The sequence below is a fragment of the Balearica regulorum genome, chromosome 2 (assembly GCF_011004875.1).
Source record: "Balearica regulorum gibbericeps isolate bBalReg1 chromosome 2, bBalReg1.pri, whole genome shotgun sequence".
NCBI classification, from domain to species: Eukaryota; Metazoa; Chordata; class Aves; order Gruiformes; family Gruidae; genus Balearica; species Balearica regulorum.
This window is the reverse complement of record NC_046185.1, coordinates 20,173,503-20,188,984: the sequence shown is the minus strand read 5'-3', so window position 1 is coordinate 20,188,984 and position 15,482 is coordinate 20,173,503. Positions and strand designations below refer to the sequence as shown.

General features: G+C 40.1%; 1 protein-coding gene across 1 annotated transcript in view; it reads right to left on the bottom strand.

Annotated features, from left to right (window-relative positions):
* Positions 1-15,482, bottom strand: part of RSPO2 (R-spondin 2) — a 120,344-nt gene that overhangs the window by 51,904 nt on the left and 52,958 nt on the right. Inside the window, 1 exon segment of the mRNA XM_075743491.1 lies at positions 8,424-8,612. Coding sequence (XP_075599606.1) covers positions 8,424-8,612 — 189 coding nt within the window.

Here is a 15,482-nt window from a genome sequence, read left to right as displayed (position 1 = left end):
GAGCTGCGTGGTTGTTTTAGCTGCCTGCTGGGTTAAACCATGACAATTGGATAATAAATGAACAATCTAGTATGAAACCTACAGAAGAGCTGTTTGACATAACATACAATAATTAAGAAAACCAGCATTTAAAAAAATTGTTTTAGCCTTTACACAAAATAATATAATAAAAAACAAGGAAATGTTTTTTAAAGTTAATGACCTGAACTGCTTTCCTCTGATTGCCACCCTTTGAACTTTCTGATCTCAGCATCTTATGCCTAACTCTGGAGAAGGGAAGCAAAATCTTTCATACTTTTCAAAACCTCTTTCTAAATCCCTTTAGATTACCTTTAAAATAACTAGTTAGTTTACTGATATGATTATAATAAACTGGAAAAAAAGAGTTGTTTTTTTTTTTGATCTGGAGAAGGTTCTTGTCAAAAGCAATTTTATTACTTCAATTTACTATCTATAGAGCCAATTGCTTTTCTCACCAGTTCAGTGCTTTCATTTTCTGAATAATTTCAGTAGCTAAACCATGCTGCATTCTTTTTATTCCACTTAACAGATTACCTAGAAGTTTACAACATTAAAAAACCCCAAAGGAAACAAGATCAAAACACTTGAGCATAGCAAAGATTTTAGACCCAAGGAGCATTTTACAGGAAAGAAATAGATATTGCATAACCCACAGTATTCTTCAGAAATGCTTTGATTTCTATTCTCTAAAAATAAGCAGAAAATGGTGCCCACTAGATGTTTCCAGATAGACAAGTGTAACTGCCTCAGAGATTTTAGAAGCAGTAAGGAGAGGTGGGCTAGAAGTGGAAGCTTTGGAGGCATGGAGAAAGATAAGATTGATGTTGAAGGGAGAAAGAGTTGATAAATTCACTTGTGTAGAATCACCCCAAAGAGCAATCACATACCTTTGGCAGGCCTACCATACTTGCAGGGCAACAATGACAAGGTTGGAAGCTTAATCTTCAGAACCTGAGAGTGAAGAAGTAAAGGGTGCTTCATTGCTGCTGTTCCCATTTAGCTAATAACAAGAGGTCTGTAGGTTAGGGGAAGACACTTGTGACTCCCTACCTCTTCCTTCCCTTGTATTCAGTTTGCAGTGTCTCATCAGGGGTCTGCTTCCTACAAGACCTCAAATGCCTTCTATTCCTGCTCAGCATCACGTCCCCTCACATCTCACTGGCTCTGCTACCCTCTACATAGCCAAGACCTCTCAGACTCATCATAACACTCTTACCACAGCTCTTCTAGAACAACCTCATATTTTCTTCCCAGTGTTTCTATCTTGGGAAAGTCAGAAAGTCAAATATTTGTGCCCATCCTTCCACACAAAAGGTATAAAACACCCTTGAAAGCCATCCCCATATGAAGACTGAACATCTTAACCTGGCACCATCCTCACATAACTGACTACAAAAAGCACCCAGGGAGACCCAGAGAAATCTGCTGGTATGTCTGATTAGTACAGCCTATTTCTAAACAGATGACATTTTTTAAAGTGTTATGTCGTACTTCCCACAAGACTTGTATGTGAATGCTAAAAGAACAACATTCTGACCTCACTGAAATCCATGGCAAAGGTCCTAACTGCTTCAGCAAGGGCAGTTTGAAACTGATAACTTTCTTATCCCATCAGATAGACCAGAGCTCACTGCAATTACTTTAATGGACAAAAGTAATATTAAAAACCCTGAAGAAATATAATCTTTCTTGATAAATACATATTTATAAAGGGAAAAGTGAGAACTGAAGAAGAGCAGCACTCCAAAAGTTAGAAAAGCTAACTTTCTAGAAGTCTATTTTCAATCTCACACTGTCACAGGAGTGGTTGTAAATTCACAGCTCCACGACTTAACCTCTCAGGGGACAGGGTGGAAGAGAAGTTACTATTTTGTCTGGTGAAGGTAAGTTGGGCTGAAATTAGACAGAAGCACCCTGCTCAAGTATCTTCAGTGTTCAGACAAAACAAAGCAAAACAACAACCTATCCCTTCGTCAGAGCTCTGAAATGTTGATTTATGGGACAAGATATATACTTTCTCCAATGGAAAGTCTATTCATGCTGGGCAGTCTCTTAATTTAGGCTGACAGGAGAGTAAGAACTTGAATGATTGGCGTTGCAGTGCAGCGCAAGGGTAGATTACAGTAAGTAAAGGTGAAAGCAGTTACAGAATATGCTCAAGAAAGAAACGTAACTCCATGAGCTAACACTGTGGCACTCCTCAGTCAAGGGACAGGAAACCTACAGAAAGGAAAGACCAGATTCTTTGGTTCTGCAGAGGAGAAAAAGAAAAAAAGACATAATATCTCCATCAAAAAAAAACATTGTCAGAAAAGAATCTGAAGACAGAAATTTCAAACATCTTCGATTTTGCGTACTGAAACAGAGTGGCAAGGGCTTAGGAGCCAAAATCCCCTTTTCCTTAATTTTCAGTGAGCTCTGACCCCCCAGGACACTTCAGAAAAAAATTTCTTCTGAAATGCTTTTACGCATACACCAGATTTTTTTAAAAAGTAATAGCTATGAACCATGTTTCAGTCAAGGTTAGGGCAACCAATCTGGTCTGTAAAAAGTGCATTTAGCCAGCCAGCAATAAAATATTTGTATTTAGGCTTCATAATCTCATTTATATCGCCTAAATGTTTCTCTGCCATTTAAATAGCAGAAAAAGCACAAATCTGATTGATGTGGATGAAACTTAGAATATTTATAAAAAACTGCATAAATGGTGCATTAAAGAACTCTGGAAAGAGAAAGCCCAGATTACAAAAAATGCCCAAATTGGAGATACATTTTAAGCAGATGAACCACAGTGATATTAAAAGATTTTCCTGACCTGCTTTGGCTTCCTGACAGTCATCATAAGCCACTCCTACTCATTCTTCTTTTAAAATAAGCATTAAAGAATTGACAGACCTATATTTTAGAGAAGAAATCAAAAGCCCAGGAGTTCAAATTACAAATTCAGACACTGAATTAAATTTACACCCAGGTGCATATGCTTTGTTACTGTAAAAAAAGACTATGTGCTCCTGTAAATAGCTTAATTCTGCACTATACAGAGAGCATAACATTACCAAAACAAATACTATCCTTCCATTGTAAAACTTATCACCAGTTTATAAAGCAGAATAAGCTGAATTGTGGGGAAATATAATTCATTTGAAGCTCAAAATAAAGCATAAAATGTTCCATAATGAGATGCATGTGCTTCATAGTTTAACATACCTTTACAAGAAGAAGGTTACTATATTAGCATGCTAAATGCAATATAATGAATTTTAAGGTCAAAAGATGTCTATCTCAACTTTTTAAAGTGGTTACTCATTTGTAAAGTATTTTTATTGATATCCATATTCTTGAAAAATTTATGTGAGCCTTATTTTGCCTTTGTGAAAGATCCCTATTCTGTAGTGTTTCCATTGTCACATTGTTCCTTTCTAAAGATGATCAATATGATTGAATATTCATCCACAACTCCCTTCATAACAAAAATATTTTGTAGTACCTATAGCAGAAAAAACAGCTGGTCAATTCCTAGTAATGTTAATAATAGCAACGATTCACAGCAAGTTCGCTCCGCATGAAACGCAGACACCAGCAAAGAGCAGTTGAGTATGGGAAAGGGAAGTGAGAACACATGAGAGGATCTGCATGAGTGGAAGCCAGCAACCAGCAGCGTAAGAAAGAGAACTGTACTGAACACCTTCAGGATGGAGACGATGTTCATGTTTTGCAAAGGGAAGCTGCAGACTGAAACTGAGGAAGGAAACGTGGAATTCCTAAATTGAAGGGCTTGGTAGTCTTTGCGCTGCAATTGGGTTCTTGCTTGAGGTGTCCCCTTGTGTTTAAGATGACAAAGTAATAGGACATGATGATCCACTACAGTCAGGGTTTTCCTTTTGAAGGTCACAGTCAGTCTTTCCATTAAGTCATCATTCCAGAGGAGCCTCTGGGCCTGTAAATTGTGAGATTGGTAATCCTGGGGTGTGACAAACTGTTGCTGGGTCCAAAGCACCTACTTTGCTCTTTCATACTGAGCTCTGACTCACAGCTCCCTACTCTTCTTGTCTTAGATCTCTCTGCCTCTTCCAACCCAGAACCTCCTAACTTCACCCATCCCCAGACTGTCCTCACGCCCATCACGCTCACTCCTTCCAACTCCTGCTCTCATCCCTCTGCTGCTCAGTAGAACAGCACTGGTGCTAGAGACTTAACTTCACACTGCCATCTTGGCGTGTCCGTTGTCACTCCACACCAGTCTGCCATCGACCCACACCACCTTCTGTGCTAATCCTCTCCTGCATTTCCTGAGCTGGGAGACACTTCAAAAATCCAGACAGACTACACGTTTCATAACTCGCCTTGAGGACACACGGGCACACGAGACAAAGACTGTGCTAGTGCTAACAAGAGCAGGAGACAGAGACGGGGAGCTGAAGATAGATATGATGGGAGCAGTTCTGTAGGGGATGGAATATCACTTGCAGAACCGATTCAGGAAAGACATTGAGGAGACAGTAAGGAGAGGAGGAAAATCATAAGCAAAAGAGCCTTAGCCTACAAGGGAATAGCTAGCTATTTAACCTCCTAAGCAGACGTGTCTTAGGTAGTTGCAGGTTTATTATCTTTATTATACAAAGATTTTTAAGCTACAATTTCAGCAGGGGCTGAATGTGAGTGCTAGAGAATGATACACACAGCCACTTCACCATAACAGTTCCGGAATACAACATGCTGATTATAAAATACTATAGTGAGACTATGTTTTTAAATAAATTTACTTAGTAAACACTTGGTGATACATTTCCAGTATGTTCTAATTTTGATTCATTATTAGTTGAAATCTTTTAAATAAATGCCAAACCACAGTGTTTTCAATTAGTCCTTTACAAATGTACAATTACCCTATTAAATGTAAATCAACTACAGATTTAATAAATCTTAATTCAAAGCACTATGATGACTTTTTTTGCCAGATGGATGTAACAAAACTCTTCTGTCAACATATCAAGTAAGGCCAAAAAGAAAAAAAAATCCAAATTAAAAAAAAATCAAATCCACTTGATGGAGGAAAAAAAGAGTGGAAGAGATAAGGAAAAAAAATAAATGCCTGTAAAATAATGACAGGTAGACCTCAATTTCTGGCCATCCAACTTCATTTTCAAAATCTCAAATGCTATATTAAGCTTGGTTTTAAAAGATAAAGCCATATATGAAGGAAATAAATACAAATGTAATGAAAACTATTTCTAAAAAGGTAGAAAAATTATTTTATTTAAAGTAAATAGTGCTGCCCCTGTGCTACTTGAACCCCCTGACGGACTGTTACAATTGCACTGACTACAATAGTCTCAGAAGGTCATATGCTCTGCTATACTACATAAGAAATAGTCAAGCCATGATACATTAATGATGACTTGCTATTTTGTAACAAAGTTCAAAAAAATCATTACCATTCTTAATACAGTGAATTAACTACACATGTATAATAACTGCTCAATTTGTTTAAAACCTTCTCTTTATCTTGTTTTTACTGAAGGCACATGGAAAGGGAAACTACAATTTTAGCAATGTTGGGCCCTCCTGTGAGAAAGAAGGTGAACCTAAACAAATGGAGTAGCCAAGCAAAGCTGAAGGGAGCTGTAATTTCTAAACTCTGAGTGCTTCCTCCCCCTAAAATTGTAGGGGTTGCTATGGATACAGACTAAGTTGAAAGGTTCAAGATAGGCTTGATCCATTAATCAGACCAATGTTAAACCAACCACCCAGGTGACAGATTTCATCTGACTCTTTAATTCAGTTTTGGGTTTTTTCTCATGAGATTATTTCTTGTTGGAGCAGTTCAGTTGAAAGTCATTAATTATTAAAATTTCTTGGAAAATTAACAAAGTGTAGCTCTTCTTTTGGGCACTCTTCTACAGATGAGACTCAACACTTTCCAATTTCATGTCCAAATGTACTGCATTCTCATACTGCAGTGTTCAAAATGAAAATCATCTCCAGCAGGAAACTCTACATCGATTTCTAGAGACAAGCAGTCTTAAAATTACATGATTCACTGTTACTAGAAAAACAGTCTAGAACCACTTAGCAAATTCAAGAAACACATACCGCTTACATGTAGAAAAGAAAATTAGTCTTGAAATTCAAAATTTCCATTATTTTAGAGCTCCTGCACTTGGCTGTGGTATTTATTGTGTTACATTTGGCAATAACTATGTTTGGCTTTTAAAATCATGTCAACATTTTCCATAAAAATATGTTCTATAGTTTCTCTAAGAAAAATGGGCAAGTGTTCCAGTAATAAAACGTTAAATAGCTTTTGTGCCTATAAAGACATTAATAGGGCAGAAATCATTTCAACTTATGTAATTCAAGCCCTGTAACTCCCAGAAGGATTTTAACATAGCCAGAATTTTTATTATTTTTAGCTGAGATAGTACTATCTGAGCAATGGAGTCTGTACTAAGCATACCTAAAAGTATCTAACATCAAGTAGGAAGAAACTTATTCTATTTTTTAAGAATGTTTATTTTAACTCAACTTCAATCCACAAAATGTCTGTGTATCCACAAGGCAATGTATCTGCCATGCAAGATCACCAAATCAAGAAAAAACCAAAGATGTGATTTATAAATACACCAGTTGGCAGTTACACTAAAATAAAAATATACAATACAAAAATCATTGGAGGAGAACCAGGACTGGTCGATAAATGCAACTGCATCATTATTCTTACAGGGGGAGACTCTCAAAGGCATGAGGGTAAGTTAAATATTCAGCGCTCAACACATGCTAATACAGGTTAGACAGAACTTGCATTTATTTTCAAAACCAATCCTGTAATTCAGGGGAAAAGATAATTTTCTATAAATGGTAAAACTGAAAAAAGTTATATTGAATTCACCATCTACCTTCTGCAAATATTTTTTTTTTTCTTTTTAAGAAATTAAAGAAAGACTGACAGTATGACTACTTTTCCTATTTCACAAGTGCAGTACAGGCTAATATAGACAAATTCATCTATTTCCCAAAGATGTAACTATATTCAAGAACATTTTTACATGGGCAAGTTTTTACAGACCAGTTTTGAAAGTTAAAGTGGACGAGTTCCTGAATTCACAAATGTGTTATGAAAATTAAGGCCAAGATCCTAACTTACTTTACAGAAGGGACACATAAACCATATACTGGCCTCATTTAATTTTTCATCAAAGCCTAGCCACCTGGTATAGATTAGGCAGCAGTCAGCAATATTACACAGCAATTGGGAACGTAATGCGGAGAATACCATATCCACAGAGCCTGTGCAGGGGATGAGGGGAAAGAGGCGGGATGTCATTGCACGGGCTGGGACGGGGCCAAGCACGACCACGAGTGCTCCTCATCCAGCCCAGATTGCCACGGAGTGACCTCACGTGGGTCTCAAGATCACGTGCGATGCAAAAGCCAGCACCCGCTTTCCCACAACGCGGTGTGCCCCAGTGACAGCCCGCAGTACTGAGGGGGAGAGTGCCATGCATTTAACAGACACTCGATTATTCCGGGAAGTGAAGAAAAGCTATTTCTCACTTCAGGTTCTTAGGTTCAGTCTAACCAGTATTAGGTCACCATGACACACACACAAAAAAAAATCCCCATAAATATGAATTAGAGGTAATAGCAATGATTAATAATCCATATGGGTAATAGTCCACATACATACAAGCGTATGGAAAAATCGATACAAATAGGCACAACTGCCAGACAGTGGTGAAATAATGTGTAGAGATACCAGAGCACTCGCTGATTTTAACAGTTGTGCTTCTAGGCACAGACATGTAAACAGGGAATCTTGTTGCACATTAGCAGGCTGTAAATTTCCAAATAAAATGCAGTACTAAAAGTGAAAGGTTGTTTTTTTGTTTTTAATAGTACATCTGTTTTATTAAAATAGCAACACTTACATATTAAAGCATGTCTGGTGTGAGGTGTCTGGTCACCTCACCAGAAATTTGTGTGGGAACAAAAAACATGACAAGAAGCCCACCCATATATTAGTGCATATACTGACTAGTACCTACATGAGGCACTGTTAAATTAAGGTTGAATCCTTTTTATTTTCATATAGTGGCAATTTTTTTGTTAAAACTAGGAATAGCTGCTTAAATCATCATTCTTTCCTAAATTTCCCTTCTAAATACAGCAATAATAACAATAAAAATAACAACAACAATAAAAACTAGGTTAATGCATCAACTACTTAATCCACTGAATGTTACATATCTTGGAATGAGCTGGGACATTCTTTAACAAAGTTTGATGATGATCTTGAGACATCTGTGAAAATACCATCATGTTCCACAACATATCATCATAAAAACCGAGCATGAATTATGGCCTTTCTACAAAAGTGAATGTAAGCGTTCAAAAAAACTCACTTGAACATCTGTTCATATCTGGCGTTCGGAGTCCGTAGTACCCTGATGGGCAGGAATGCAAGCATTCACCATATTGTCTCATTCCTTCTCTTCGTAGGAAGAAGAATAACTTGTGTTGGCATCTGATGCACCCATTATCCTTTGAACAAGATAAACAGCCTTTGCAAATTGGATTTGGTCCATAGCTAGCTGCAAAATAAGAAGATAAATTACACTTTAAGATCATTTGGAAACTATTTTGGCTGGAGGTCCTCTTCCCTCTAAAGTGTTACTTATCTATGGCATGATTACAAGTAGTTTTGAAAGGAAGGTTCTGAAAGTGCACTCACTCTCATACGTCTGCACTAGTAAGAAGTAAATAAAACGAGATGCAATCTCTGTATTTTTAATTATATGTAGCACAATTTAATGAATTTACGCACACTTAAAATAAAGGTACAGGCAAGCAGAGAACAAGCTATATAAAGCTCACCAGTATACTGTAAATAAAGCCCAAGTCCTGAATTCTATTTTGAAGCTGGGGACATAAGCACACAACAGCAACAAAATACAAGAACATCAGCACCCTGATATATGCACCTGGAATTATATGTCCATGGAAATTCAGCAACCACACTAATGTAATTTCTGACTTGTAAAGACAGCAATATTAATAGTAGAGAACTCTCTGCAGAACAGGTACAGCACTAGCAACACCTGCTGTCCCATCGCTCTCAGGGTTCTACAACAGCTGTCTTCTTGCAGTCTCTTCTTGGTCTTTCTAATGAGAATGTCAAGATGATTATTTCAAAGAAAAAGAGTAGCAGTTTTAACTCCTAAGAGCCTTTTTCTACAAGTTTCTACCCAAAATGGGTTGAAAAGTATATGCACAGATATTACCAAAGCAGGACTTTTAGTGCAGATTACCATTTTAGGTCACCAGCTGCTGTACCTTCAACTCTATTTTCTGGGTTATGGTTTGGTTTTTTTGTTTTGTTTGGGTTTGGTTTTTTTTGTTTTGTTTTTTTCTTTTAAATTACTTGGCTGATAACTGCAACACAAATATTAGCTGCATCACTCTCTACCCTTATGAGCTTTTATTATCCTGTCTTTCTGGAGAGTTGCAAAACACCCCCCTGTCCCCATGGGCTGTCAACTCCTTCTCAGGCGCTGAGTCAGCACAGCAGGTTAGCAGAGGGAGGATGGCTCAAGACATTCCTGAAACCAGCATAACTTAACAGGTCTGTTTTAAATATTAAATTGGCTACAGGACTTCACAGAAATCTGCCAGTTCAAACCTGGTTTGCTGGAAAGAAAAGAAAAATATTATGCAGCAGAAGGAAAGTATCTGTGGGATCTCGAGAGCTATTTAATAGAGGCCACCCCAAGAGCAGCTGGCCAACAAGGGAAGGACTATGTTTGATTGTTATATTTTAAATATTCAAATGTATTCACACCCTACATAGTACTCTGGTACTTTTATCTTGTATGGATGGATAATTGAGGTTGTTCAATGGATGACTTCATCAGCAGAGCCAGGAAAAGAAAAAAGGAAAAGCCCACCACCCTCTGGAACCAGTAGCTGATAAGCTTTACTCTCACCTTCACACATCTGCACACCACATTCCCACTCCCCCTCTGCTCCAGTCCCCGCCACATGTCTCACCAAGGTCAGCATGACAGCATTCAGCTTCGATCTTGTACAAAATAATGCTAGTGGGTGGCAGGCAGGACGAGAAGCCACGCAATCTGGTGTGAAACAGCTCAGCCAGTGGGACACTTTCTGAGTGTTGGAGTCCTTTGGCACCAGGCTCACCTGGTGATATGCTCCTGATGGGAATAGCATCTTTACCCTCTATGGTATATGTATGATTCTTTGGCTCTCTGTTCACCCTTTTGTAATGACACACCCTGCCAGACCAACTCCTAAACCAGTTCCCATCTCCTGTTGCCCACAAGACCTCAGATACAACTTTTCCTACAGTTCATCTTACAACTATTCTTTCACAATCCACATCTTCAAAGACATACAAGAAGAGAAACAAACAGATGATGTGCTAGGCCTGGATGTATCCCTCATCTCACTGTCAGCAGGGATTGCCTATCTGTAACCACATCAAATAATATCTGACCATGTACTCCAAAGCAATTGTTGCTTAACACATGGTAGGCAATCCTGTAGACTTCTGAATTGCCTTTTAGTCTCCTTGCATCTCACTCTGTCCTGGTTTCAGCTGAGAGGATTGATTTTCTTCATAGTAGCTAGTGTGGGGATACGTTTTGGATTTGTGCTGGAGACAGCATTGATAATATAGAGATGTTTTTGTTCTATGGACTTATTGTTGAGCAGTGTTTACACGAGGCCAAGGCCTTTTCTGCTTCTTGCACTGCCCTGCCAGCGGGATGGCTGGGGGTGCACAAGGAGTTGGGAGGAGACACACACAGGACAGGTGACCCAAACTGACCAAAGGGATATTCCATACTATATGATATCATGCTCAGTTTATAAGGAGCTTGGGGGAAGGGGGGGGGGGGGGGCGGCGTTCGGAGTGATGGTGTTTGTCTTCTCAAGTAACCGTTACGCGTGACGGAGCCCTGTTTTCCTGCAGATGGCTGAACACCTGCCTGCCCATGGGAAGTGGTGAATGAATTCCTTGCTTTGCTTTGCTTGTGTGCGCGGCTTTTGCTTTACCTATTAACCTGTCTTTATCTCAACCCACGAGTTTTCTCACTCTAACTTTTCCGATTCTCTTCCCCATCCTGATGGAGGGGGGGAGTGAACAAGTGGCTGCGTGGTGCTCAGCTGCCGGCTGGGGTAAAACCACGACACACTCTCAGTAAATCTGTATGTCCAGCTTGTTCAAGGTTCCTCAGAGAAGCCTGTACTATAACAAAAGAATTAAAAGGAACAAAGGAAAAGTAAAGATGTGAGATGCCTGAATTTATTCACCACTCTAAGCATTTTTCTGGAGTTTGAATCAGCTGAAGTCAGGATCTCATACACGGCACGTATATGGTTATGACTCAGGGCCAGGCCAATTGCTGAACAGCATGGATATAGCTAAAGGCTATTATTCTCAATAGTGTGGCTCAGGGAGTAGGGATTAGGCTCTGGAGCAAATAGAATCATAGAATCATAGAATACCCCGAGTTGGAAGGGACCCATAAGGATCATCAGTTCAACTCCTGGCTCCACACAGGACCAGCTGAATCAGAGCATATGACTGAGAGCATTGTCCAGACACTTCTTGAACTCAGTCAAGCTCGGTGCTGTGACCACTTCCCTGGGGAGCTTGTTCCAGTGCCCGATCACCCTCTTGGTGAAGAACCTTTTCCTAATATCCAACCTAAACCTCCCCCATCGCAGCTTCATGCCTTCATGGGTTCTATCACTGGTTACCAAAGGGAGGAGATCAGCGCCTGCCCCTTCGCTCCCCCTCGTGAGGAAGCTGTAGGCCGCAATGAGGTCTCCCCTCAGTCTCCTCTTCTCTAGGCTGAACAAACCAAGGAACTTCAGCCTCTCCTCATGCGTCTTCCCCTCTAGATCCTTCACCATCTTCGTTTCCCTCCTTTGGACACTCTCCAATAGTTTTATGTTCTTTTTGTACTGCGGCACCCAAAACTGCACACAGTACTCGAGGTGAGGCTGCACCAGCGCAGTGTAGAGTGGGACAATCACTTCCCTAGACCGGCTAGCAATGCCGTGCTTGATGCACCCCAGGATATGGTTGGCCTTCCTGGCAGCCTGGGCACACTGTTGACTCATGTTCAACTTGCTGTTGACCAAGACCCCCAAGTCCCTTTCAGCATGGCTGGTCTCCAGCGTCTCATCGCCCAGTCTGTATGTATAGCCAGGGTTGCCCCTTCCCAGGTGCAGAATCCCTTGTTAAACCTCATGCGGTTGGTGATTGCCCAGTTCTCCAATCTGTCCAGATCTCTCTGCAAGGCCTCTCCACCCTCGACGGAATCAACAGCTCCTCCCAACTTCGTGTCATCCGCAAACTTACTCACAACACCTTCTAGTCCTACATCCAAGTCGTTTATGAAAACATTAAAAAGAACTGGCCCTAAAATGGAGCCCTGGGGAACCCCACTGGTGACTGGCCGCCAGCCTGATGTAACCCCATTTACCATAACTCTTTGGGCCCGACCCATCAGCCATTTGCTCACCTATCACACTATGTTTATGTCAAGCTGTATGATGTACATTTTGTCCAGAAGGTTACTGTGAGAGACAGTATCAAAAGCTTTACTGAAATCTAAAAAAATGACATCAACTGGCTTCCCTTGGTCAACTAGATGGGTGACCTTGTCATAAAAGGAAACTAAGTAGAACAGAATCATAGAATCATAGAAAAGTTTGGGTTGGAAGGGACCTTAAAGATCATCTAGTTCCAACCCCGCTGCCATGGGCAGGCACACCCTCCACTGGACCACATTGCCCAAAGCCTCATCCAACCTGGTCTTAAACACTTCCAGGGATGGGGCATCCACAACCTCTCTGGGCAACCTGTTCCAGTGCCTCACCACCCTTACAGGAAAGAATTTCTTCCTAATAGCTAATCTAAATTGACCCTCCTTTAGCTTAAACCCATTGCCCCTTGTTACTACACTCCCTGATAAACAGTCCCTCACCATCTTCCCTGTAGGCCCCTTCAGGTACTGGTAAGCTGCAATTAGGTCTCCCCAGAGCTGCCTTTTCTCCAGGCTGAACAATCCCAACTCTCTCAGCTTGTCCTCATAGGAGAGATGCTCCAGCCCTCTGATCAGCTTCGTGGCCCTCCTCTGGACTCTCTCCAACAGCTCCATGTCTCTCCTGTACTGGGGCCCCCAGAGCTGGATGCAGTACTCCAGGTGGGGTCTCACAAGAGTGGAGGAGAGGAGCAGGATCACCTCCCTCGACCTGCTGGTCACGCTGTTTTTCATGCAGCCCAGGATATTGTTGGCTTTCTGGGCTGCAAGTGCACACTGCCAGCTCATGTTGAGCTTAAAATACATTTGTAGTGTCCATGTAGGTTTCATTCCCACCTTCCCTCATTGACCCCCATTAAAATTCGGGCTTCTTGGCTACAAAATGGGTTCTCAGTTTGACTCTACTGTCCAACTTTATCTACGACTGCCCACATGTTACTCTCCTCAAGTACCTCCTTTTTCTAGTTCTGGTAAAATGTCTTCGTTGATAACCCTTTGTTCTGCAGACAAATTTAATTATGCTGACTTCTCTGGGCTTCAGCCATATAGTGTTCTACATCCTCTGTCCTAACATACTCTCACATGAAAAGGAGCTAACAAACAACATAAAATACTCCTCCAATATCCTGTGCTATCCTTTGTTTAGGAGACGGATGGCACATCTTTCACAGCTTAAGGTCAATACAAGATATATGAAAGAGTTCAATAATATAGCAATTTTGTAAGTTGCATATATTTATCCCAAAATTTTAACTTGTGTGTAGGTTCCCCAAACCGTGACACTTGCTCTCCTCCTTTATCTCCTGAGCAGCCTTATTTGTAATTTCTATGCCTGTATTTTTTCCCCTCTTGTAGGAAAGCTGTGAGATTCAGTTCATCAAAACTTCTAAACTGCTCTGAAATCCTCAGATATGAGGCATTACAGATGTGACACATGTATTGTTACTTAAATGAATGATTATTAAACTCACACATTGAATTTGGATAACTGAGTTCAAGATGGTGACATAGTTAATGGTCACATAGTGATGACTTTCCCTGTTGCTCTCCTAGTTAAAAGTTATAATAAAAACCTAAAAATGCATCTGATATTTTTCTTTTATTTCTTTACCACATTAAGCACACAAAAAGAAATCACTGTAGTATTATACAATGGTAAGGGGAGATAACATGATTTGTATGTTGTAATACGGAGAGAAAACTTTATGAAAGAATCTGAAAACTTCCCACTGTGCTGCTTAGGCACCAAACTGAATAATTTCCAGGTGTTTTGCATACAGTAAGTTATTGTGAAGTGTGTATCACAGAATCGGTGTTCTTCCACATTGTTTTTGCTTATATTCTTTTCAGAGCTTCATGGGAAGGACACTGACTTCTGCAATCTTTCTCTCAGTTCAACTTGTCCCAAAGTGGGGAAAATCATGATATGCTCTACTACTAAATTACTTGGAGACTGAACATATACTTTAACAAATCAAATTCCATAGCACTGTTTTTTGTGTCACAGAGGCATGCCGTCTTGAAGATACCAACTTAACTTTCTCTTTTGCCCTTATGTACACAGGCTATAATAAAATCCTACGAAATTCCCCCCTGCCCCAAAGTCTTCCCTTCGATTTTGGTTTCTTAACAAAGCAAATACAATGGATTCTTATCACATACAGCTTTTCAATTCTCATATAATTGCTCTTTGAAGGAGGAAATGAACACCTCTGTGTTCAGCAGAAACATCTATACACTTCCTTTTGAATTTCTTCATAACCTCTTATTTTTCCTTCTGTATTAGACTGCATGAAAAAATTACAAGCTCACAAAACATGGTCAATCCCATTCCAAATTACCAGAGGCATCATAGGCAATGTAAAACATCATGCTACTCATCTCTATTTCAACCCTGCCTGGAACACCCTCCTCAGCTCTGTGTGCCAGGCAGGCAGGTTTCCTCCAGCCAAATCCCTCATGGAAACTCACTCCTTCCACAAGGCCCACAAATGTTAACCAGTGTCAGAGTGCTGCTGTCGTCACATCATAAAACCGAAAATGCACACATGCTCTAAGTTATCACCATCCTCTGGGTCTCAAAGCACATGATTGCCCTGGCTGCCTGTAAAGACTGTAAGGTCCTTGCAGCAGGAGTAAGGTTTTGTACAGCCACATAAGTATGTACGCGGGTGTGAACACCACACGTACACACAAACACACACCTTTATACAGATAACACATTTTCTATTCCTTCTGCTTGCTGCTTCTACAACTATGCTCTAGAGCATCTCTGTATTTGAGGAAAAAGTATTTATAGACTTGATTCCCTATGTTGCTTTTTCATTTTAAATCTGGGATTAAATTTGCCAAATTTGAAAAGGTTACTTGAGAACACAGACTAGCACC